Raw genomic sequence first — 23,675 nt, forward strand, 5'->3', positions numbered from 1 at the left:
TTATTGTGCAACCATTTCTTACCATACTGCATGCCTAGATGTTTGACAAAAGGATAAGCAATCACCTAGAGTCAACAGGGGTAAGCTCCCATATGACTCTGAACAGGTTAAGCAGTAGAAAATGGAAGGAGGTTGAAATGCAATAAAAATATATATGTAAAGCGAACAAATATCATTAATATGAAGCATTTATTGTTTTCCTTATAAAGAACTTAGTTTAAAGAAGTATCTCCTTACGCTCTACCTAAATAGCTTTAACAATTTAAGTGCCGTGTATCGTCCATGTTGTGGAGTGAGTTGCAGAAAGTGTGCATGGACTTCATGCAGGCGCATTAATGTATAATTTCCTACTAAGTACAATTTCGAAGATGCAGCACCATGAATTGAATTGGTGTTTTCACCAATTCAATTCATTCTCCAAATCACAGCTGACTTTATTTATTTACTGCGGTAGGTCTGTAGGTGGAGATATTAGTCCTCTTGGATTCAGACTTGCCACTAAACAGACGTCATAATTGTCATGCATCAAAGCACGCCGAGCAATGACCGTCCATCGGTTCTCCCAGGCGTCTAGTTCCAAGATGTCTTTTGTAATATCATCATGACGATCTGCATGTTTCAAAACAGAAAATATCCGTCATGTTAAACCATTTTGCACCCTTGTATTATACAAGTTGTGTCAGAAAAGCTCCAGTACTGGTGTCACAAAAAAAATATTTCAAACCCAAACTGCAAGTTTTTCCCTTTGAAGAAATCCCCCTGGAATCTAAAACACTTTCTCAGCCTTCTCTGTCTCGCTTTCATGCACTCCTGGAAGGATTCTTTGGGGATCATCTGCAGGTCCGTTGTCACGGCCAACTTGCTTATAACTGGTCCCCTTGACCCGCTGAGCTTCGGAAAGAGACAAAAATCAGGCAGCGCAAGGTCAGGAGAGTAGGGAAGTTGCTTCAGCATGGGAATGTTCTTCTCTACGGGTTGTCATGGTGAAGCTGCCACAGCTCTCGCCTGTTCTTGCACACTAAAATATGCAAATGCCCTCTTTGTACATGTACTGGTTGATCGTCTGGCCCACATTGAGGGGGAAAACTTGTTTGTAGTTAAGGTTTGAAATATATCTTTTGTGACACCAGTCTTGAAACGTTTCTGGCTCACCTCTTATATGGACATAGAAAGTAATCTCACCTGCTCCTTTGTAGTACCCACACACATAAATCTTTCCTCCCACCACACCAGCATTTGAGGCATTAGTGCGCAATGATAGTTGAGAGCATGGTAGAGAAGGTCCATCCCTCCAATAATCCCCATCTGGGTTGTAGAGCTCCACAGCATCAAGACAACGCCGTGACTGCCCTCGGTCCACACCCTCACAGCCAATGCCTCCTACAGAAGCAACATCACAACTGAGTCATTCTGAATTGGCAAAGAACCATTAAATTGTTGTGCCACTTCACTTTCCTCTTGGAAAGCTTACCCATTACAAAGATTTCCCCGTTGAGCACAACAGCACTACATCTGTATTTTGAATACTTCATTGGACCCCGCTCTGTCCACTTATTTATGTTTGGATCATACTCAAGAAGGCGGTTACTAAGACGGTCTGGCTCATCATCCATTCGGTATGACTGGTTGGTCAAGAGGGGGAGAGAGGGCATGACAAAGCAGAACAGGTGCATTCAAGAAGGAGATGCAGAGGCCTACTACAACTAACAGGAGTACACATTCTTTTAAAATTGTAAGAGATATTGTATAGTGGACCCTCAGTTCAACCAAAATCCAGGAAGCTGTTCCACTTGGAATTTATTCAGATTTTCCCATGACATATAATGCAAATAGAATGGCGTTGTCGTGGTTTACTTGCTTGACTTGGTTGTGGGGGAGTGTGGGTTCAGTACCCACTCGGTGATGATGTCAATACGAGTGTTAATGGTTGTTTGTCTCTATATGTCCCCTGTGATTGACTGGCCACTAGTTCAGGGTGTAGTATGTCTTTTGCCTGAACTCAGCTGGGATAGGCTTCAGTTCCCCAGGACCCTAAACAGGTTGGGTGGAAAAAGAATGACTGTTCCAGAGGTTGAACTTTTGCCATCAGAAAACCTTTAAATATAAATCCATCCATTTTCTGAGCCGCTTCTCCTCACTAGGGTCACGGGCGTGCTGGAGCCGATCCCAGCTATCATCGGGCAGGAGGCGGGTTACACCCTGAACTGGTTGCCAGCCAATCGCAGGGCACATACAAACAAACAACCATTCGCACTCACATTCACAACTACGGGCAATTTAGAGTCTCCAATTAACGCATGTTTTTGGGATGTGGGAGGAAACCGGAGTGCCCGGAGAAAACCCACGCAGGCACGGGGAGAACATGCAAACTCCACACAGGCGGGGCTGGGGATTGAACCCGGGTCCTCAGAACTGTGAGGCTGACGCTCTAATCAGTCGTCCACCGTGCCGCACCTTTAAATATAGTACAGGTAATGTTTTTAGTAATATACAGTATTAGCATAGTTAAAGTTGTGTTGTATGTGACAAGTTTTTTACTAGTAAGACAAACATAACTGTTAAAGACTAACCCTTTTGGCAACAAAATCCTTCTTTGAGTTCTGTTGTTGCTATTTTGCTCTTGTCGCTGATACGCTTGTGAAACAGTACAGACGGTCCACTGTACTTGAGTTGGAAAGTTTGTTTCTGTTTAACTTTAATGCATAGTCAAGTTTATTTATTTATTTTATTATTATTTTTTTTACCTGTGGTGTTCTACCACCAATGACATACAGGCGATCCTTCAGCCTGACCACGCTGTGATAAGCCAGTGGCACTGGTAAAGGTGCTGCGCTGCGCCAAGGTCCTCCTTGGAGAGACCATCGCTCCACACAGTTAGTGATGAGAAGCTGGTTCTTCAGCTTCATCAGCCCACCAATCAGGTACAAGGTATCGCCCAAGGAGCCTAATCCATAAGAATCACGGTACTCTGCTGATGTCAGACGTTCCCAACTGCCTTGGGCTTCGACTTTGTACCTGGCAGACCAAACCACAATAAGTGCCATGTTTTGTAGCTCAGTTATTGTATTACAATACCTATTATTCCTCTCACCTGTAGAGCTCTACATTCATTTCCTTTTGTCGGGACATCCTGCGGGCACCAGCCTCTCCTGACACTATAATATTATTGTCTTCAGTTACAACCCCTGCACATACGTACCCTAGAGCATCTCCGTATCGAGGTGAGGTGATGTAGTAAATCCGACCTGTTGTGGGGGCGTAACAAAAGCTGCGTTCACTGTAGTTGGCATATCTTGACCTAATCCCATTGCTGTCATTACCCACACAGAGTAGCAAATCTGTGGTTTCCATCCCATACCGCAACTTCATTTTGCGTGGTACTGCGGAAGGATGCATCGCTACAATCGCCAAAGCTTGCCTCATTATCTCCATACATTCAGCGTCAGCCAGCAAGGCTGTATTCCTCTTCATTGTCTCTTTTAAATAGTCTGGGTTGATCAAGGGTAGGCGAACTTTCCTGAGGAGCTCAGGGAGGTGCTTGCTACGTACTTCTCCTTCCATCAGAAAACTGTGTTTGGCCCAGCGAAGAACCACATCTAAAATAGTTTCTTCTCTAGAAATATTAAGGTCATCTGAACTGATTAACTTCCCTAGTTGATGGGCTTCGAGCTCTAAAACCTCTTCATTCTGGCAGACTTGGACAAACTGCTGTCTCATAAAGCGCTGAGCTTGATCAGCCAGTTCCTCTACACCAAGATCTCGGGCAAAGTAAAACAGACCGAGGCAATTGGAGGCATCCATGTTCTCAGTCATGTGATGCCGGCATTGAGTGAAGACATCATCCATCTGCAGGAGAAAGGCTGCAATGGAGATTCCTTGCACATTGGGGTTGGTAAGAGGAAGATTTGAGCTGTACATGTAGTTCAAGAGGAGAGCCAGGCTGTCTGCAGGGATGTCTCGCAGGAATATTTCTCTGCTGTTGCACTCACGGAGGCCACATGTAAACATAACACGGAAATAGGGGCTGAAGGCAGACAGAACAAGGCGGTGACAGGGAAAGCTTACGCCTTCAGCAACTAGCACTACGTCTGTCAGGTGCTCTGCCTCCCTCATCTTCCTTAACTGCTCAAGCAGAACCAGTCCATGTTTGGTTGTGAAATCCATTTTTTGCTTCAAGGTTTGAACAATTCATGCGCAAAATACTGTGTCTAGTGAGGGGGCTTTCTCTGAAACAGAAACAAAGTGGTAATATCAGAATATTTATTTCTTTGCAGTATAGTTGTTGCGCTTGATTGCAGCAAAAATATTAGAATGACAACACAATACTGACTCATTTATTTCAGTTTGCAGATCATAGGATTTTACCTGGACTAGATAACATCCACATCCAATACATGGACTATTCAATTAGCATGTGAAAATAAATAAAGCCTTACCAAATTCATCGGCTTCTCTTGCTGGCTCCCCTGTCAGAAGAACATTAAATATCTTGTGTTTTTATCAGACAACATGTTATTCTCGTCAGTCAGGAGGCAGTCTATGTCACTGCAGGAGGCAAAGATATGTACCCCCTCCACTGCTCTGGGCTTCTGAGCTCCTGACCCCAAAATAGACAGTGTTTTGTTGGCCTTCATCTTTTGAGGGTTATAGTTGTTTGAGTTGTCAGGGAGGGTTAGCTTTTTAAAATGTTACTTCATGTACTCTGGGTTTTATAGTTAAATTTGAACATATTTCTTTCTGTTTGGAGTCATTTGTTCCAATTTTTAGTTTGTTTGCCTCAGTCACATGCACACTGCTCTGGAATGACTGCAATGAAAACCTCACAGCTCCGACTCAAATTTCATGGTTGCACTTTGTTAAAGTCCCAGTACACTTTTTGCAAGCATGTTTACGGAAACAGACCTTGGACAATATTTTTTAACTTTTGGAAGTGGATAGTATAATGGAGAGTCATGTTAGCTTTTGACATGGGCGCATATTGGTGGACATTAAGTGGAACACTGCCCTCTACAAATAGTTTACAACCATGGTTTAAACTTAAAGTTGACATTACATGGTTCATTAGCCTTACCTTTGCTTCTAAATGGAAAATGAGCAGAATACAGTCGATAAAAAGCTGCCAAAAAACCATTAAAACTACCCTTAAGTTAATATTTTCTCCTTAACAAACATTATCACATCCTTTGTTTATTATGTCAATGCGAAAACAAGTCTACCAAGAGCTGTTCTTCCCACAACATCCTGGTCCGAGTTAACCATTAGGCAACCTGATGTAGCTATGTATACTGATAAAGATGATGCACAGTATCCATTTTGCAGCTGATAGTTTTGGTGTAATTAAGAGACTTTGGAGTTTTTTCAATAGGACAGCTTGACACATTTAAGACCAAATGGACTCAAGATACAGCAGTAGGAAATACAGAATTGAAAGGGAAGTATTGGATGAGCAGGGACTGGAAGAGTTAGCACAGAGAAAACCATATGCTGACACTCAACCATCTGTAATTAGTCAACTTAAAGATTCCATGAGGTAAGGTCATTTTATGAATTTACTTGTACTTTTTTAAATTTGAATGTTCATCAGATATGCCTAAAAATATAATCAGTTAATGTATACTTAAATATTATATAAATTGCAGGTGTACAGTACCCAAACTTAAACATGGTGTTTTGAGCACTTTCCCTGTGTTATATTGGCTGCCCAAATACTCAGTCTGGGACTATGGCATGCCAGATCTCATTTCTGGCATCAGTGTTGGAATAATGCACCTACCACAAGGTTCGAAATTAGTTCATATTGGTCATTTTGGACACATATTCTTCATTCGAATGTTATAAAACCGCATCTTGATCCCAGGTATGGCGTATGCATTATTGGCTTCGCTTCCTCCTGTATTTGGCCTCTACACCTCCCTCTATCCAGCTTTAATTTACTTCTTTTTCGGAACGTCACGTCATATTTCAATAGGTGAGTAGAAACCCTTAACATGGTATGATGGTCGGTAATGCTTGAAATACCACATTGTTGTTTTACAGGTACATTTGCTGTGCTTAGCATCATGGTGGGCAGTGTGACTGAGAGGCTTGCTCCAGATATTGATTTCCTGAAACTGAATGGGACCAATGTCACAACAGAGGTGGACATAGCTGCTAGGGACTCGTACAGGGTGCAAGTTGCTGCTGCTACCACTGTTCTAGGAGGACTTATTCAGGTATGGAAAAACAGAGTGCACAATGTCCCCTTTTGTGGTCAAACCTCATGCATATACTGTAAATATGTATTGTGTTTTTGTGCTCAGGTTGTGCTTGGTTTGGTCAAATTCGGTTTTGTGGGAACATACTTGTCTGAACCTCTGGTACGGGCATACACAACAGCTGCTGCAGTCCATGCTGTGGTGGCGCAACTGAAATACATCTTTGGGGTGTCACCAGCACGCTTTAATGGGCCGTTGTCACTGGTGTATGTAAGTACCTCTTTACTAGTTTACTGCTTGGAATGATGATGAAGAAAACAGTAATGAATCAATATCACCATAAGACTTCCCCATTGTACCCCCCAAAAGTTTCGATTTTACACTGAACTTCATTTTCGGTGTATTAAGTTGATGTTATGCTGTTAGAAATGCATATTGGTGATGCTCCCACACTTAAAAAAAAAAAAAAAAAAAAAAAAAAAAAAAAAAGTGTTAGACCTTCACTTAACAACATGATTCACTCAGCAAGCCGACTGTGTACTGTTTTAACAAATGCATTTAAAATTTCTGAGAGGTTTTTATATCACTTCATATTTCACTATGACAGGGTGTACATGACAACATCCAACTCAAATGAAATTTGATGAAAATTATGAAACAAAAGTGTAAATATGTATTCTGTGACTGGCCACTGTTTAATCCTCCACTAAAAAAAGACAAAATGCTGGTTGTAATTTCGCAGAAAACATGGGCAGTTACCCCATAATGAATGGGTGGACAACAATTTCTGTAGTTAGCAGAGCAGTGTGTGGGATATAACAAAAGTCATGTACATCAACGGAAAAAAATAATATAAAATTAAGGTAATACATTTTAAGAAACATCAGTGTACTGGTAAGTGTACAAATGTTTAGCCACTTAGTATAAGATTTCATTATTCTGCTCCATTTTCACGATGACAGTGATTCTAAAGAAGACAACAAAACACACTTTATGGTGATATTAATTTCAGACATGTTACTGCCAGAAACAAAATAACAAAACAAAACAAAATATGGGAAAATAGTCAGTTATAAAAATAATCATTCTTTGCAGTTATTATTTACAGCCGTCGTATGAATAGCTTGTAATTGACGTAGTTCATGTAGTTGAACCTGAAGGAGCCTCAGAATTGTGTATCAAACTAGAAGCTTTTCACATTAATCCATAGCCAAGAAGTAGCTCTGAGTTTTAAAAAGGTTGGTGACTACAACAACACTCCCTCTCGTGTAATATTGCTTAATTGTTGTTTATTTGGTTTTGTTGAATCACTAAACAACACCAGATAAACAACACTGTAATCGGTTATTAAACAGTTATATAAAAAAAAAAGATTTTACTATAAACTTTAATGCAAAATTTATTTTTATCCAATTATTTGATTTATAGATGGAATGATCAATAGAATAATCTATTCTAAAAATATTCAGTATGAATAGCCCTAATTTTGACCTAATATAATTAATGGTTTTTCATAATAAAAACTATATACCTACTAAATAATTAACATCTGTTACTCAGTGTTGTGTTCATGTTTAGTAACGTGTTTTTGTTTTGTTTTTGTTTTGTTTTTTTAAATAATCAGACTTTAAAGGATGTTTGCCGCTTGCTGCCACAGACGCATCTCCCCACGCTCGTTGTCAGTGTCGTGTCCATGGTGTTGCTGATTGCGGCAAAGGAGCTCAACTCCTTCCTGAGCCCAAGGCTGCCAGTTCCCATCCCAGTGGAGCTCATCACAGTCAGTTGACACGAGGACACATTTTCTGGGGTGTTCATGTTTGCACATCAGTGCTTTAGGCTGGCGCTGATCGTGCAGCCTTGAAAAGGCAATGGAAACATGCAGAGTCAGCGGCAGAGATGATGGCCTCTACATTTGTGCACTTGACAGCAAAAAAAGTCGTTTGAAAACTAATAATTAACTCCTCATTCAGAATATGGTTTACTGGGTTTAAATGAGTGATGTTTAAAAAAATCTGCTTTATACAGTAATCTGACCTTTTTTCACCCCCAGAGTCTTAATATCAAAATCTTATCTATGTTTGCAGATTATGGCATCAACTCTGACATCAAACTATGGTCACTTAAATAGAAACTACACAATTCCAGTTGTTGGAGAAATTCCGAGTGGGTAAGCATCTTTGTTATTTCGTGGTTTCGTTATTATGTGGTAAATAATGTTTTTGTTATGATTCCATTTTGATTGTTACTGACTCACTTCTTTCTCGTCTTCTTTTGCTCCCTAGCTTACGTTCTCCAATTGTACCAGATGTGGGCATTTTTAGTGAAATCATTGGAGATGCTTTCGCACTCGCACTTGTAGCTTATGCCATTTCAATTTCACTTGGAAAAACATTTGCACTGAAGCATGGATACAAAGTAGACAACAACCAGGTGAAACAGACTCATCAGTTGTTTTATTAATTCTGCAAATATGCCCATATTATTTGCAGGTATCTATGCCTCTCATCGGGTCATTGTGATTTTGGCCTTCACACTTCTGTAGGAGCTGGTAGCCCTGGGTCTGAGCAATACTGTTGGGGGTTTCTTCCAATGCTACGCTGTATGTGCATCCATGTCTCGGAGTCTCATTCAAGAGAGCACTGGTGGAAAAACACAAGTGAGTGTAGAGTTGTAGTAACGCCACATTACACGTGTTCTCCCTGTGCTTGTGTGGGTACTCTGGTTTCCTTCCACGTTACAAAAACCCATTTCTTAATTTAAGTGAAGACTCTAAATTGTCCTTAGGTGTGAATGGTTGTTTGCCTACATGCGCCCTGTGATTGGCTGGCAACCAGTCCATTGTGTGCCCCTCCTCTCTATCGAAGTCAGCCAGCATAGGGTCCAGCACACCCTAGTGGGGATAAGCCATACAGAAGATGGATGATGGATAATCAAGCCTAATAGTTTTACCCCAATAGATTCTGGACAAAGGTATTGGGTCACCTGGATATTTCACTCCCAAGAACAGAAAAGGGAGGAGTAAGAGCTTCCATTCTCCTGGGGAAGACTTTTTAGAAGATGTTGGAATATTTTTATTTTTTTTGTGGATTTTTCGAACATTCCTCCAGAAGAGCGCTGATCTTGGGAGTGAGAGAGGGTCTCCCTCACAATATATGTTCAAGCTCAGTCCAAAGGTGTTTTACTGTAAAGGTTCAACATCAAACTCACCCAAGCATTTCTTTATCATTTGGTTGTGGGGGTGGTGTGGACTAGTTTGCATGGCGTGCACCTTTTGGGCTTAGTATTTGTATGTGGTCGTATTTTGATCATGTCAGGTCTTACATTTAGTCAAAATGTAACTTCCTTAAGCCTGCAGTTACCTAAAGTTCTCTGGATGTAGCGCACAAATATCAATCACAACATTTCATTGCTCTCTTGCAGATGGCTGGAATAGCATCAGCTATAATTGTCTTGGTGACAATACTGAAACTTGGTCCACTTTTCCAGGAACTACCAAAGGTTTCCTACACAACGAATTGTTTTAAATCTAATCCTTTCACAATTCTATGTCCTGATTCCATAATTTAAACATGTTTTTTTAGGCAGTACTGGCATCTATTGTCTTTGTGAACCTGAAGGGTATGTTCAAACAATACTCAGACATTGTTTTTCTATGGAGGAGTAACAAGACTGATTTGGTAAGGGGACTACAACAGTTGGACAGAATTTACTGTGATGTTGAATGCGGCAGAGACCATTATACTGTGTTCCTCAGGTGTTGTGGTTGGTCACGTGGGTGTCCACTTTGCTGTTTAATCTGGATCTGGGCCTTGCAGCTGCCATTATGTTTGCACTTCTTACTGTTATCTTCAGGACCCAGCGGTAAGACTTTGGAAATACTTGTGTCTTGTAGTGCAGTGAACAACTACACTCACTTAGGCAATAACTTCATGATCTAATTCCGAATCCTCTGACAGAGTCAATTCAAACATTTCAACAATTCAAACAAAGAGCATTCTGCAAGAGTATCTAACCTTGTGGTCTTTGAATGTGTGTTCTTGGTGCATCCAAATCTTGTAGTTATTTTTTACTATTTTTAGGCCAACATACTCTGTTCTGGGAAACGTTGAAGGTTCAGAGCTGTATGTGGATATAGAGACCCACAAAGAGGTAGAACAAAAAAAGATAACTGAAAGCCTCACTGTACCGGGAAAATATGCAATTTATTTTTCTCTGTTTTACAGGCAAGAGAAATTCCAGGTATTACAATATTCCGCTCTTCTGCTACAGTATATTTTGCGAATGCCGAACTATACCTAGAGGCTGTGAAAGAAAAGGTTCCTACTTTTTATTGCTTCTCTTGAATACCTACAGTCATGATCTCACCTAGCGGGCTAATGCAAAATTACTTTTACAAGCAGTTATTTTATTTTATTTTTTTTGTCTTCTTTGTTTTCAGAGTGGACTTGACATCAATAAAATTATTATTTATAAGAAGAGACAGGAGGCCAAAGAGAAACGTAGACAAAAAAGAGAAGAGAGACGGGAAAAAAGACAAGCCAAGAGAGAGGTTTTATTATTTTACATGTACATGCGTAACCATTACAGTACATGTATGTAAATATCACACTCAATAAATAAATGGCCAAACCTTTATTAATAGAATATATTTTTCTACCCACTCCTTAGAATCCTGCTGACCAGACACCAGTGTTCTCTGTGGAGAAAGAGGCCAAGTGCTGGAGAGACGCAAGCGTGGCGAGAAAGGGCACTGAAAATGATGAGGAGAACTGGACGGACAGGGAAAACGGCACAGTCTTTGTAAAACCCACTACACCAGATGGTCAGTGTAGATGGGAGTACTTGAAAGGAGGAGATCCAGACAGTACCAGTTTAGGATGGATGTCTGAGCAGATGGATGGAGACGCTCTGGGCTCCAGCAGTGACGACACCCTGAGCCGTGACCTGGAGCGCATCTCTCTCGGGTCTCTAGGCAAATGGACCTGGGACATCCACTCCATTATTCTTGACCTCTCCACAGCTAACTTCATTGACACAGTGGCTGTAAAGACCATGAAAAATGTAGGTTTGAATAAAAACAAACCCATACTAGGATATGGTAAAACAAAAGGTAGTTAATGGTCCTGATACACTATATGGACATACAGTATGTTTTGAGACCCATGCATATCTTAATCAGCATGACTGTTTCCTAGTGCACCAAAAAATAAAGAAGAAAAGAAAAAAAAGGTCCATAAATCCATACTTAGGTGAGATAGGTGACAAATGTGACGCCAGCCCCATTAAACACCTTTGGAAAGAACTAGAACTGCGATTGTTAGCCAACTGACCACTGTCCAAATTTTCTTCTGTATGAATTGACAAATATTCCCACAGACACACAAAGTCTTCCCAGAAGAGTGGAAGCTATAAGCAATTGCCAATTATTATTTATTTTATATATATCAGAATCATCTTTATTTGCCAAGTATGTCCAAAAAACACACAAGGAATTTGTCTCCGGTAGTTGGAGCCGCTCTAGTACGACAACAGACAGTCAATTGACAAAGAATACTTTTGGGACATAGAGACATTGACAAAAAACAGTCACTGAGCAATAAAGGGTTGCTAGTTATCTGGTAATGCCAGTACATTTTTTTTTTTTTTTTTTTTTTTTTTTTTACAATTGTGCAAAAAGATGCAGAGTCCTCTAGCACTTACAGCAGTTTGAATCACTACTATTGCAATAGTCCGGCACAATGACCATTGTGCAAAGGGCGCCGAGACTTCAAGCGAGTAGTGCGATAATCTGGGACAATGTTGATTGTGCAAATGTTGCAGATACTCCTCAGTCAGTGTGCAAATGGAGCAGATGCTACTCTGGCATGAGTGGCCAGTATTGGGCAACAACAGATATGCAAATAGATATGCAAATAGTGCAGCGTGGCGAGACTACTATAGTGAGTGCACGAAATGTGACAACAGACTCAAGACAAAACAATTGCCAGCATCTTGCATATATATATATATATATATCTATATATACATGTTTTATTTTTATTTTAAAAATACAAAATTTCTTCCATTTTAGTATCCTGAAGGTAATGGCTGGCTGCCCCAATACTTTTGTCCATATATTGTATATTGTACCTTCAGCTATCTAAACTCCCTTCATCACTGATTCAGGTCTAATATATGTTGACAGATTTTTCAAGACTTCAGTGAGATTGACATTGACATTTATTTGGCAGGTTGTCAGGGTAAGTGTAACACATCACTATTATGGCGTTTGTACCTCAACTGTACTGCCAGTGACCTGTCAACTGCTCTTTTCTTCAGCTTCTGTGGTCCAACAGCTGGAGCTTGGCCACTTCTTTTCAGAGTCGATTACAAAGAGACATCTGTTCGCCTCTGTCCACGATGCCGTGCTCTACTGTCTGCACCATCGCGGCTATGAGTCCTCAATAGTGAGTGTGATCCCGGCTGTGATTCTGTTAAGGGGAGAGTAAAATTTGAAGGCATGTTGCTGTTTACAGTTACAGTATAAAACTAAGTTACATCATATGAGCTCTCATTCTAGGATATGGACAGCAACACCAAGCTTTAAGATCTCTAGCCAATCAGGACATCGTTCTCAACAAAGAAGGTGGGAAAAACCTTCCAACAATTAATGGAACACATACAGTATATTTAATGTGTTAGTTTCTTGAGGCAAACTTTAGGTTGGTGTAATGTTTTAGAATGTGTTTATAAATGATGTCCTTGTTGCCAGTCATGCACTGTGACTGCTCCAGATGCTTTTGCCGTGGCACTTAGTAACGTGACTCACTCACTCACTGTAGTGGTTGATTAACATTTGGACCCTCAATTATTTCATCTAATGGTTGCATGTGATAATGGTGTTACAGTAAAACAGACAAGACACAGAAGCTTGATTTAATTTTATTACACGTGGGAAATACAGTTAATAAAAAAACTGACTGATTTAATAGAAGATCTGAACAAAACCTTGTGATTCAAGGAACAAAGACAAGGCAACATGCGTCACACTGAGAGTGTGTATTTTTTATTTTGGTCATGACAGCAATAACAAGTTATACTAAAATGTTTTCATTACCAATCTCAGTCAAGTGCAATTTTATAGTAACAGCAAAACATGGATATAGCTACTTCATGCAAAGAGATTTTACAGCTCCTTTGGATGACATTTTAGTGCAACATTCATAAAACGGGAAGTCTAACTATACACAGTTAATTAAATAAATAACAGGACAACAATATCAAGCAAAATTTGACAAAAGTGCCTTTGAAGTTGCATAAAACCACCGTGACCTCATTCCCTGAATACATTTTGTGGTCACCAAATGTGTTGTGTGCAGGACAGAGGGGGTGGGGGATGAAATATGAGCTACAATTCTTGATGGATATCGAAATTCAATGTCAGATCTTCATCATCCTCATCCTCTGGCTGATGGGACACCAGCTGCTCGTAGCGAGCTTGACGTTGGTAATCTGGATCAATATTGATCCATTTATTGGCGACCCACTTCGTGCCGTGGGTGACCACACAGCCTCCGTGCAGAGCGTATTCATCCTGCTCTCCAACCCATCCTGCAGGGGGAAAATATATATCATTCATCCATCCATTCATTTTCTTCCGCTTATCCGAGGTCGCGTCACGGGGGCAATAGCTTTAGCATGGAAACCCAGACTTCCCTCTCCCAGCCACTTCATCCAGCTCTTCCGGGGAGACCCCGAGGCGTTCCCAGGCCAGCCAGGAGACATAGACTCTCCAGCGTGTCCTGGGTCGTCCCCGGGGTCTCCTCCCGGTGGGACATGCCCGGAACACCTAACCAGGGAGGTGTCCAGGAGGCATCCTAATCAGATGCCTGAGCCAAACCTGAGATTCGACTTCCCGACGGACCCTCCTCTCCAGCACCCCTGAATAGACTTTACCAGGGAGGCTGAGGAGTGTGATACCCCTGTAGTTGGAACACACTCTTTGGTCCCTCTTCCTAAAAAGGAAGGGGGACCAGCACCCCAGTCTGCCAATCCAAAGGCACAGGTGACGGCTCAAGGAGGGGAAAAATATATCACTTTTGCATTTTTTTAGGGCAAAGAAAGTACTGTAATCCGCAGTTTGTATCTCTCTTAACATGTCAAAACTGAGCATTGTTATATTTGTAAAGGGAGAATTAGTGATATAACTCGTTTATATTGGATCTTATTAGATGCTACCTAATACTGTGGCCAGTGCTATTATGTTTAAAAGCAAAGGCCAGTTTTCCCCACATGTTGCAATATACAGTAATTATAATCTGTATAATATTATAACCTTGTGTCATGGACATTCAAGATAATTTGTATTTTATAGCTGAATTTAGATTGCGCTACAAAGGCAGTAGTACTGTACCTCTTCCGTCAGAAAGGTAGTTGTACCAGAAAACAGCTTTCCCTTTGGTAGGTTTCACCCTTAGGTTACTCTTGTCACAATTCCTCCTTGTGTCCAGGAGATCGACATCATTCTGAATGAGAGACTTAAAAAAAAAAAAAAAAAGCATGCTTAGCTATGAGGGGTCATCAGGGACATAATTTAGGATTACAGGATTACAGTAAATCCCCGCTATATCGCGGTTCACCTATTGCAGTCTCACTATATTGCAGATTTTGTTTGGGGTGGATGTTATTACAATTGTTACTCTCTTTTTTTATATTGTTTGTATATTATTTTTGTGTTATCCATTGGTTTTGTGTTTAAATTTGTTTGTATTGTTTTACAATTGCGTTAAAGACCTTAAAAACGGTTTTAAGTGCCATAAATGCTATAAAAACATGCCTAGGGTGTATTTAAATAGGATATTTCTATATCGTGGATTTTCACTTATCGCGCGGGGGCTAACCTCGGTGATGGAGGGGGGAATTACTGTACCTCTCAAACACACGATTGAAAGCCTCTCACATGCCACTGAAATGCTCTCATAACACTACTATTTTACTGTGTGAGAGCGTTTTACCTGCGTGTAAAGTGTGTATGAGCCAAACTATTTCTGTAGCAAGTGTGAGAAAATTTCAGTAGTGGGTGTGAGAGCGATTCAGTATTGTGTATGAGTGTTTATTCGTGTGTATGAGAATGTTTTAGTAGTGAAGGTGAGAGTGTTTGAGTAGTGTGTGTAAGAGCGTTTCTGTAGTGTGTATGGCAGCGTTGCAGTCAGAGGTGGGACCAAGTCATTGCTTTGCAAGTCACAAGGAAGTCTCAAGGCTTTGCCCTCTAGTCCCAAGTCAAGTTCCAAGTCGAGACAGGCAGGTCCGAGTAAAGTCGCAAGTCCTTTACATTTCGAGTCCTTTTGAGACATTTTAACCCCACCCAAAAAAAAACAATAATTATATATATATATTCCTCTTTCAGATATTTTTCTTAAATTCACATTCTGTATATAGCAGTAAACTGCATTTTCTTGTCAACAAACATTTCCAGTGAGGCAATTTCAAACACAAATAAAAATAGATTTTAGTTTAAAGTTGGCATTTCTTGTATCAAAAACATGAGGCATTAATTTAAAAAAAGTGGAACACAAGTTTGTCATGTTATAAAGGTACAGTTTTATCCAACTGTGGTATGGCACGGTGGCCGACTGGTTAGAGCGTCAGCCTCACAGTTCTGAGGACCCGGGTTCAATCCCCAGCCACGCCTGTGTGGAGTTTGCATGTTCTCCCCGTGCCTGCGTGCGTTTTCTCCGGGCACTCCGGTTTCCTCCCACATCTCAAAAACATGCGTTAATTGGAGACTCTAAATTGCCCGTAGGCCTGACTGTGAGTGCGAATGGTTGTTTGTTTCTATGTGCCCTGTGATTGGCTGGCAACCAGTTCAGGGTGTACCCCGCCTCCTGCCCGATGACAGCTGGGATAGGCTCCAGCACGCCCGCGACCCTAGTGAGGAGAAGCGGCTCAGAAAATGGATGGATGTGGTATCTTAGTCAGAACATTAGGGGGCCCTATGTAAAAACATTACATCAAAAAGAGGCAAAGAAAAGGGCACGAAGAAGAATGTAGTTTCATGTCAAATAGATGCTAGCTGTGTGCTGATGCATTGGTAAATAAAGCGAATGAAAAAGAAATACAGTACAGGACTGATTCTTGAGAACACTACACTGACTAAACCAGAATGTAATGTACAGGAAGCCCAGACAGCACACGGCCGGTCTGCCATGTAACTATTTGCTTGATCGCTCACAAAGCTAGCTGCTAATCCTAACGAAAACAAGCACATGTGAAGTAAAGCCACGCCATTTCCACAATGCAATGTGGAATTTATTTTTAAATTTTTTTGCAATAATTGACCTTATTGTTACGTTAAATGTTGATTTGACACATTTATTGTTGATTTATGTTGTACTTTTTTTTAAATATATAAATTAAACCATTACTTTAGGCAGTGTGGGAAAGATTGACCTCTTGGTCAATTCCTCTGTCGGAGTGTGGCCAACAGGGTGTTAAAAGTTAATAACAACTAATTATATACTAGCAATAATGGCGTGGGACACTTCGACCTAATAAATGATCAGTAAGACCTTCAGCATTATGTTGTCACTTACCATTTTTTCTTGTAGTAAAAACAGTAAATTGCATACATAGCTATAGAAAGCAAAAACTACAAGGTGTTGGTTTCTCAGTGCTTTGGTCAAAGTAGTCTTTTCAAGTCAATGGCTTCAAGCCCAAATGAAGTCATGAGTCATTGCTGTTGAAGTCCCAGTCGAGTTTCAAGTCTTTTTACATTATTGTCAAGTTGAGTGTAAAGTCATCGAATTCATGACTCGAGTCTCACTGGAGTCCCAGTCATGTGACTCGTGTCCACACCTCTGGTTTCAGTTGTGTGTGTGAGAGGTTATCCTGAGTTATGCCCCTCAAAATTGCTCACAGTTTTTTGCCGCCACATGTATTCATTGACAAACAGGCGAGCTAACATCAATATGACAGACATATGCTCTACTTTTACACAACTCTGCGTTCACATTTCCAGACCTACAGACAATTACGCACCACTTCATCAAAGGTCCTGTTGTCTGCCACAGGGAATGCGGTCTCCCCGCCCCCGTCAACAGAGTTCAGGTAGAAGAGAACAGTGATGTACCTGAGTGTGCAACACACGGGTTTTAAAGTAACACACACATGGATGGTCTAAACACACATTTGACAGGTGGAGTCATACAAGCCAACATGACTGTTGTCACAATGGAATACAAAAAGGACACTTAAGATATCACACGGGTGGACATAAATCCAGTAGCCTCACCTGCAGGATGTCTCGAAAGGAGTTGAGGCGTTAGCCGCGAGACGTGTGTGAGTACACGCGGTTTCTGGGTAGAAGGGCCCACTGTCGTGATGGGCATGGTAGTGCCCGCCCTCCTCATAGCGGACCACCTGCAGCGGCTCACTTAGATCCACCAGTGTGGTCGGCAGACGCGTGAGGCGAGTCACTCTTTGGCATTAAAAAAGGGGATGACATTTCAATGATTTCTAAAGGTGGATCGGAAGATCGGAAATTTTGGACATACTGTAGATGTTAAATGCGAATGAGTGTTACTGTTGGATTTATCTCACCAAACATTATAATGAATAAACACAAAAGGAATGAAGACGTTGGTCATTTTACTCATGAGGAGGGCGCATGGGAGATTGTTCAGGTTACAGCCTCTCAACACGCTCTAAACAATCTCCCCCGTCGCTCCTACATTTATTTGAAAATAGGAGGGTTCTACAGAGAAAATAGGAGGGTTCTACGGAGTCATCTTCTTGAAGGCGAGACATCTTTCTATCTAAATATTGTCCATAATACTAATGCAAGCTAAGCAAATAAATGATAACTACTAAAATATATCTAACAGTTACACAGGCTGTAATTTTAACATTGTCACAAATCCCCAATAATAATCCCAAAAGAATCGGATCAGAAGGAGGTCATAGCGCCTTTCTTCCTCACCTTGTCTTAATGTCTTGAAGGACCTGATGGGCTCCTTTCCCCTGGTATAGCCAAGTGTGTCGACTGTTCCTCACCAGCTGGCTCTTTTTAACCCCCTGTTGCAGCAGAAAGTGCTGGAAGGCATCAGCACTCAGGAGCCTGAACTCTTCTAAACTCAGCAAACCTTCAGCACATGAAATACACACCTCATGTGAAACCTACACTATATTGCCAAAAGTATTTGCTCACCTGCCATGACTCATCTATCAATTTAAGTGACATCCCATTCCTAATCCATAAGGTTCAATATGATGTCGGTCCACCCTTTGCTGCTGTAACAGTTTAAAGTATTTTGGGAAGATTTTCCACAAGGTTTGGGAGTGTGTTTATTGGAATTTTCTACCATTCTTCCAGAAGTGCTTTTGTGAGGTCACACACTGATGTGTGATGAGAAGACCTAGGTCTCAGTCGCTGCTCTAATTCATCCCAAAGGTGTTCTATCAGGTTGAGGTCAGGACTCGGTGCAGGCCAGTCAAATTCTTCTACACCAAACTCTCTCATCCATTTCTTTATGGACCTTGCTTTGTGCATTGGTGCACAGGCATGTTAGCAATGGAAGAACTATTACCACAAAGTTGGGAGAATGGAATGGAATGGCCCAAAATATGGGCTCCTTAATTCCAGTGAAAGGAGCTCCAAATTTTTTAGCATACCAAGAGATTTTGGACAATTCCATGCTCCCAACTTTGTGGGAACAGTTTGGAGCTGGCCCCTTTCTGTTCCAACATGACTGTGCACCAGTGCAAAATGACATGGATGAGAGAGTTTGGTGTGGATGAACTTGACTAGTCTACACAGAGTCATGACAGCAACTTGATAGAAGACCTTTGAGATGAATTAGAGTGCAGACTGAGAGCCACGCCTTCTCCTCCAACATCACTGTGTGACCTCACAAATACGCTTCTTGGAAGAATGGTCAAAAATTCCCTAAACACACTCCTGAACCTTATGAAAAGCTTTTTTAGAAGAGTTAAGCTGTTATAGCTGTTAAAGGTGGACCGATGCCATATTAAACCCTATTGATGTTACTTCAGATCATATGTGAGTCAAGGTAGGTGAGCGAATACTTTTGGCAACGTGTATATTTTATACACCTGCACAATATAATGAGATCCAATATGATGGCTGAATAATAATAATAATAAAAACACTTCCTTTTTGCGAAGATAATGTTCAGTTTTGATTGATGATGTCAGATAGGTTTTAGTTTAACAATAATCTTTGTTATTGTGAAGTGGTGTTGAACATGACTTAGTGCATCATACCGTGCAATGCATTTAAATAGACAGTACAGTGCTAAAGGTCAGGGATAATCGGCTTCCAGGTGACATGTAAGGATGAACCTAAAATGCACAAGAATCTTATGTGTGAACTTAATTTCATACTTCTCAAAACATTTGAATGCACATGTCCAAACTGTTTGATGTTTCAGGACTTTTTGTACAACTTGCTTTTCACTTGTCTCTTTTCCTTTATATTAATCAATTTTTTAAAATTTATTTTATTTATTTTTTATGAATGTTTGAACTCAAAAATGTGTATTTAAAAGGTAATGTCATAAGAGTCCTGGATTCAAATATAATCAAATGAACCTTGGTTCAACCTCAAGAAGTGTTAAACTAAGGGATATGTGATGATAAACAGACTTTAAAGAAATTCTGAGACATCAAAGAAAGTTTAGACAGGACACCATTAAAAACAAGTGACCCACACATAGCCTGACAATTAGTCATACTTATGACACAATTAAAAGCAGGTCTAGACAGATTGGCCAAATATGTTAAGTGCTATGAAACGGTTAAAAATCAGGCCATCCAGGATTTACCAATCAGAGGAAAGGGGTTGTCCCAAACAATGTCATACTGCATATAGATCCATGTTTTGCTCATTGTGCTCCAGTCTCTCCCAAGAGATGCTTATGAATTTGTTCCTCTGCTTATAAAAATCAATTATTTGTGACCAGAACTGCTAAGGCTCCAGCCTCTTTTCCTGTTGGACTTTGACATTTTTCCAGCTTCTGGGGCCTGATTAAGGGGATGGATGTAGAGTACGGTAAGGGACCCAGACTTCATTTGGCCCTACTTGGTGTTCCTGCCATCCTGAACTCAGCAACAATAATCTAGCAAGGAACTGAATGGCAAATATCACAACGGGTTTTTGAGCCATGAACCACCCATCAACCAATACATTTCTGTGTTCATTAGAATTGATATTTAAGTAGTTCTCTTCTTCATGCTGTCCACATTTCGACATGAGACCAAGATGACATTTAACAGTTTGTCAGTTTGTCAACAGTACCTCACCATTGCAAGCTTCAAACAGTGTTCTCAGATGGGAGTTAAAACAGAGAGACTAGAAGAGCCACAAAAATGCATTGAAGTGGAAATATATATGAATCAGCTCCTTGTTAGAGAACAGCAAGTTGTGCAAAAAGTACTGAAATATTGAACAGTTTTACATGTACTATATTCAAACGTTTAGAGCTCAAATTTAGTTCACTTGTAAATGTTGTTGTACATTTTAAGTTCATCCAGCAATATCACCCAAACGTCAAATATCCCAAGCTTTTAGTGAGTAGTGTATCTTCCAAAGGGTATTACTTTAACTGACATTTTAGTAACTACTGTTGTGGTGAAATTGGTTTGTAATGTGCTAATAAGAGTTTATTCTGCCCCCTTTTTTTTTCTTCTCAAATTTACTTCATAACACATCATGTCAGGCCAAGTATGTGTTTACCTGTTACATTTGGTAAACCTAACATACCAAAAATTTACACCATGCCATGAAAAGAAAATTGCAAATTGGTTGAATGCATTTATGTATGATTTGTGTGACACTAAACAAGTCAAATTTTCGGAGTGACTTCTTACCATTCCCATCTTTGTCTGCATTGAGCCCAGCATAGATTTCTTGCAAATTTTCCGGCGTAAGCCAAATGCCGTCCCTCACTCGAGAATGAGTCAGTATCTGTTAAAGACAAAAGACTGGATGAGATCATCAACCCTGTACTAAGACACTGTGCAGCATTCATGATCCACACAGTGACACTCACCTCATGAAGCTGCAGCTGTCCGTCCTGGTTGATATCTAGAAGGTTGAAGATCTCCTCTGGGCTGATGTTGAGCTCCTCGGCCAGCTCCTCCTGGCCGTCTTGCACCATCAACTGACTTTCCATTAGACCCTTTAGCTGTGCCAGCTGCATCACAATACGGCACTCATCCTCTGACAAGAACCCAGGGATCTCTGCACAGTGACACACACAATTGTTGCTACAAAATAAAAATAAACCTTGGTTACAGCTTTGAATTATTAAGCTCTGACAAATGAACCACCACTTTTGTGTTGTTTTTTTGGATTGATGTTGCAAATTTACCAATGGACCTAACAAATATAATTTGAACTGCCAGCGGCATGAAGAAAAAGCAACAACTGATTTTTTTCCAGTGAAACCTCAAAAGTCAAACATGTTTTGTTGTTTGATCTTCAAATGCCACTTCTGGGGCCTTCCACTTTGAAGAGTTCACAGTACTGAATTTTTCAACTAAACCATCTTTGCTCCAGGACACTTGACCCACTTGACAATTTGCTCATGCATTGCTGCTTCCGTTCGTCCAACAGATGCACTTATATTCATCTGCACTTCATCCTGAGACCATGAAGCCTAAATTGGGTCAGATGTGCATAGGAAGCTTTATTTACAGTATATGAAGGAAACAGTTACTTTGGAAATGTAATATTTTTTTTTGCTTCAAAATTAGCTTTTTCTTTTCTTTATTTGCATGCAGTTTATTCGTTCCATTGCATACAGAGGGTACAATAAACAAATTTCCATTCATACAACAGAACAAGTCATGCCTTGCTGAGTGTCAGCTGTGTTTATCTTAAGAGACCCAAATTTGAGTATAGGCAAATTAGTAGGTACTACATTCACTAAATTGAGACAAGATCATTATTATTTCAGCAGTCATCCTTTTTTTGGACATTTACGTTCGGTGATGTGCCGTGAGATTTTCCAAATGTAAAATGGGTGCTGTGCAGGCTAAAGGTTGGGAATAAGGAAACCAAAACATCAGAACAGCTCTAAGAACGATGCAGTGCAGTTCTCTAGGAATTACAACCACAATAATACAGATATTGTACAATGAATACATGGACGTCTCAAGCATTGTCTTTCTGAACACAGACTTTGTCTGGTTGTGATTTGAAAAAGTGCTTACCAAAGAGCAGAGGTTTCAGACTCAAAGTTCTCATTTCGTGGACTTTACCGGGAACTAATGACACCTTCTGAACATGTCCCACCTGGCAGATAAATATAAATGGATGGTGATTATTGTACGAACATTTGTTTGCGTGGTGCGGAATAATGTGTGGTAATACTAGCGACGCATCATGGCAGCACGGCGCTGACGAGTACTCACTCGGATGCCCTCGATGCGTGGGAGTGAAATGTCACGCGTCAACGGTGCCTTGGATGGCGGACGCGGCGACTGTGGGTTCTGCTTGTCGCTGCTCTGTGTATCGCGAGGAGGACCCGGCCTGGCGTCCTCCTGCCCGCTGCTGTAGTGCACGTACAAGAGGAGGACGATCACATTGATGATGTAGACGTGGAAGAACACCATCACCACCACGAAGTACGAGCGGGAGCACACACTGGTCTTCGGGCCGGGGAGGCGCTCGCCAGGCAGCCGGCCGAGCCGCGATGGCGCGCTGCCGGACGCCGTGCTGCTGGTGGTGTCCTCCGCCTCCTGCTTGGCGGTCATCGCGGCACTCAAGTAGTGGTTAACGGGCCGTCATCCGCGAGGTCCATCTGACAGATCAAATGGACATTTTCACGCCAAAAAATAAAATCCTTTGCTCGTCTGAAAACGAATGGTCATCATTGTGATGCCACTAGTTTCTACCACCGCAGTCGGTTTGTTTACACTGCAGCAATTCCCTTCGGCTGCGAGCGTAATGCGCATCCAGCACTGCGATGGTTGGATGCTCCCTTCTCAAAATTGGCCAACGCAGCCGATCCAGCGTCAACAAAGTTGTCTAATCACACTTTAGGACGAGAATCCCAGTAGTCTTCTCCATGTGCGAATATTGATACACAAGCAGTGCAGTGGCAAGAGCAACAGCGTGCCTGCGATGCAATGCTGACCTCTTGTGAATTGAAAAGATAACACATTTGTTTTGCAGATTCACGCTGGCAGAGGATAGTCGCAAACACATGCGACTTCGCCGTTTTGAGCTTCTGGGTTCAAATACGGCCTTCCTGTGTGCACTTTGCATGTTCTCCACGTGCTCCCGTGGGTCTTTTCCGGATACTCCGGATTTCATCCCACATTCCAAAAACACGCATTGGTAGGTTCAATTGCACAAATAGGCAGTAGCGGTGCTGGCTTGAATAGCGCCCAGTGCCCTATGCCAAGGGGGGCGATTAAACATTTTTTGCCTATATAAACTGGTCCCGAAAAAACATGTGGGGCAGTTTTACTTTGTTA

At 41.1% G+C, this 23,675-nt stretch overlaps 3 protein-coding genes across 5 annotated transcripts; 1 reads left to right on the plus strand and 2 right to left on the minus strand.

Moving 5' to 3' along the window:
• Positions 1–116: 116 nt before the first annotated feature.
• On the minus strand, positions 117–5,086 carry kbtbd12 (kelch repeat and BTB (POZ) domain containing 12). 3 transcript variants are annotated; one of them, XM_061688521.1, is made up of 7 exons: positions 5,072–5,086; positions 4,437–4,466; positions 3,092–4,226; positions 2,745–3,015; positions 1,472–1,622; positions 1,183–1,380; positions 117–609 (listed from the first exon to the last, which is right to left on the minus strand). In XM_061688521.1, exons 3-7 carry the CDS (start codon positions 4,162–4,164, stop codon positions 443–445), a joined length of 1,860 nt encoding a protein of 619 aa, XP_061544505.1. In that variant the 5' UTR covers positions 4,165–4,226; positions 4,437–4,466; positions 5,072–5,086; the 3' UTR covers positions 117–442. The 3 variants fall into 3 exon arrangements, with proteins under 3 accessions (XP_061544505.1, XP_061544507.1, XP_061544506.1); XM_061688523.1 differs by lacking the exon at positions 5,072–5,086 and having other exon boundaries at positions 3,092–3,155; positions 3,246–4,226; positions 4,437–4,522; XM_061688522.1 differs by lacking the exon at positions 5,072–5,086 and having other exon boundaries at positions 3,092–4,224; positions 4,437–4,459.
• A 214-nt stretch (positions 5,087–5,300) lies between these two features.
• On the plus strand, positions 5,301–12,799 carry slc26a6l (solute carrier family 26 member 6, like). The gene is made up of 19 exons (XM_061688524.1): positions 5,301–5,530; positions 5,640–5,779; positions 5,858–5,968; positions 6,037–6,212; positions 6,300–6,464; positions 7,819–7,971; positions 8,279–8,361; positions 8,477–8,624; positions 8,737–8,850; positions 9,615–9,692; positions 9,776–9,871; positions 9,949–10,055; positions 10,274–10,343; positions 10,418–10,510; positions 10,633–10,743; positions 10,863–11,255; positions 12,379–12,433; positions 12,513–12,640; positions 12,754–12,799. The coding sequence occupies exons 1-19, from the start codon at positions 5,391–5,393 to the stop codon at positions 12,778–12,780; spliced, it is 2,388 nt and encodes a 795-aa protein (XP_061544508.1). The 5' UTR covers positions 5,301–5,390; the 3' UTR covers positions 12,781–12,799.
• Positions 12,800–13,108: 309 nt separating this feature from the next.
• Positions 13,109–23,288, minus strand: p4htmb (prolyl 4-hydroxylase, transmembrane b). The gene is made up of 9 exons (XM_061687871.1): positions 22,608–23,288; positions 22,407–22,488; positions 21,242–21,432; positions 21,060–21,156; positions 18,151–18,313; positions 17,464–17,649; positions 17,211–17,301; positions 14,587–14,710; positions 13,109–13,784 (listed from the first exon to the last, which is right to left on the minus strand). The coding sequence occupies exons 1-9, from the start codon at positions 22,947–22,949 to the stop codon at positions 13,582–13,584; spliced, it is 1,479 nt and encodes a 492-aa protein (XP_061543855.1). The 5' UTR covers positions 22,950–23,288; the 3' UTR covers positions 13,109–13,581.
• Positions 23,289–23,675: the final 387 nt, after the last annotated feature.

The sequence above is a fragment of the Phycodurus eques genome, chromosome 10, assembly GCF_024500275.1.
Source record: "Phycodurus eques isolate BA_2022a chromosome 10, UOR_Pequ_1.1, whole genome shotgun sequence".
NCBI classification, from domain to species: domain Eukaryota; kingdom Metazoa; phylum Chordata; class Actinopteri; order Syngnathiformes; family Syngnathidae; genus Phycodurus; species Phycodurus eques.

Bases quoted from the DNA above. Each gene is read 5' to 3' on its own strand.
- p4htmb (XM_061687871.1), bottom strand. From the start codon at position 22,949: ATGACCGCCAAGCAGGAGGCGGAGGACACCACCAGCAGCACGGCGTCC. The intron at 21,157-21,241 runs GTGAGTGTCACT...TGTCTTTAACAG, and splicing joins GACAGCTGCAGCTTCATGAG to ATACTGACTCATTCTCGAGT. The intron at 18,314-21,059 runs GTAAGAAGTCAC...CATGTGCTGAAG, and splicing joins TGCAGACAAAGATGGGAATG to GTTTGCTGAGTTTAGAAGAG.
- slc26a6l (XM_061688524.1), top strand. From the start codon at position 5,391: ATGGACTCAAGATACAGCAGTAGGAAATACAGAATTGAAAGGGAAGTA. The intron at 8,362-8,476 runs GTAAGCATCTTT...TTTGCTCCCTAG, and splicing joins GTTGGAGAAATTCCGAGTGG to CTTACGTTCTCCAATTGTAC. The intron at 10,056-10,273 runs GTAAGACTTTGG...TACTATTTTTAG, and splicing joins GTTATCTTCAGGACCCAGCG to GCCAACATACTCTGTTCTGG.
- kbtbd12 (XM_061688521.1), bottom strand. From the start codon at position 4,164: ATGGATTTCACAACCAAACATGGACTGGTTCTGCTTGAGCAGTTAAGG. The intron at 3,016-3,091 runs GTGAGAGGAATA...TTGGTCTGCCAG, and splicing joins ATGAATGTAGAGCTCTACAG to GTACAAAGTCGAAGCCCAAG. The intron at 1,381-1,471 runs GTAAGCTTTCCA...TTGCTTCTGTAG, and splicing joins CGGGGAAATCTTTGTAATGG to GAGGCATTGGCTGTGAGGGT.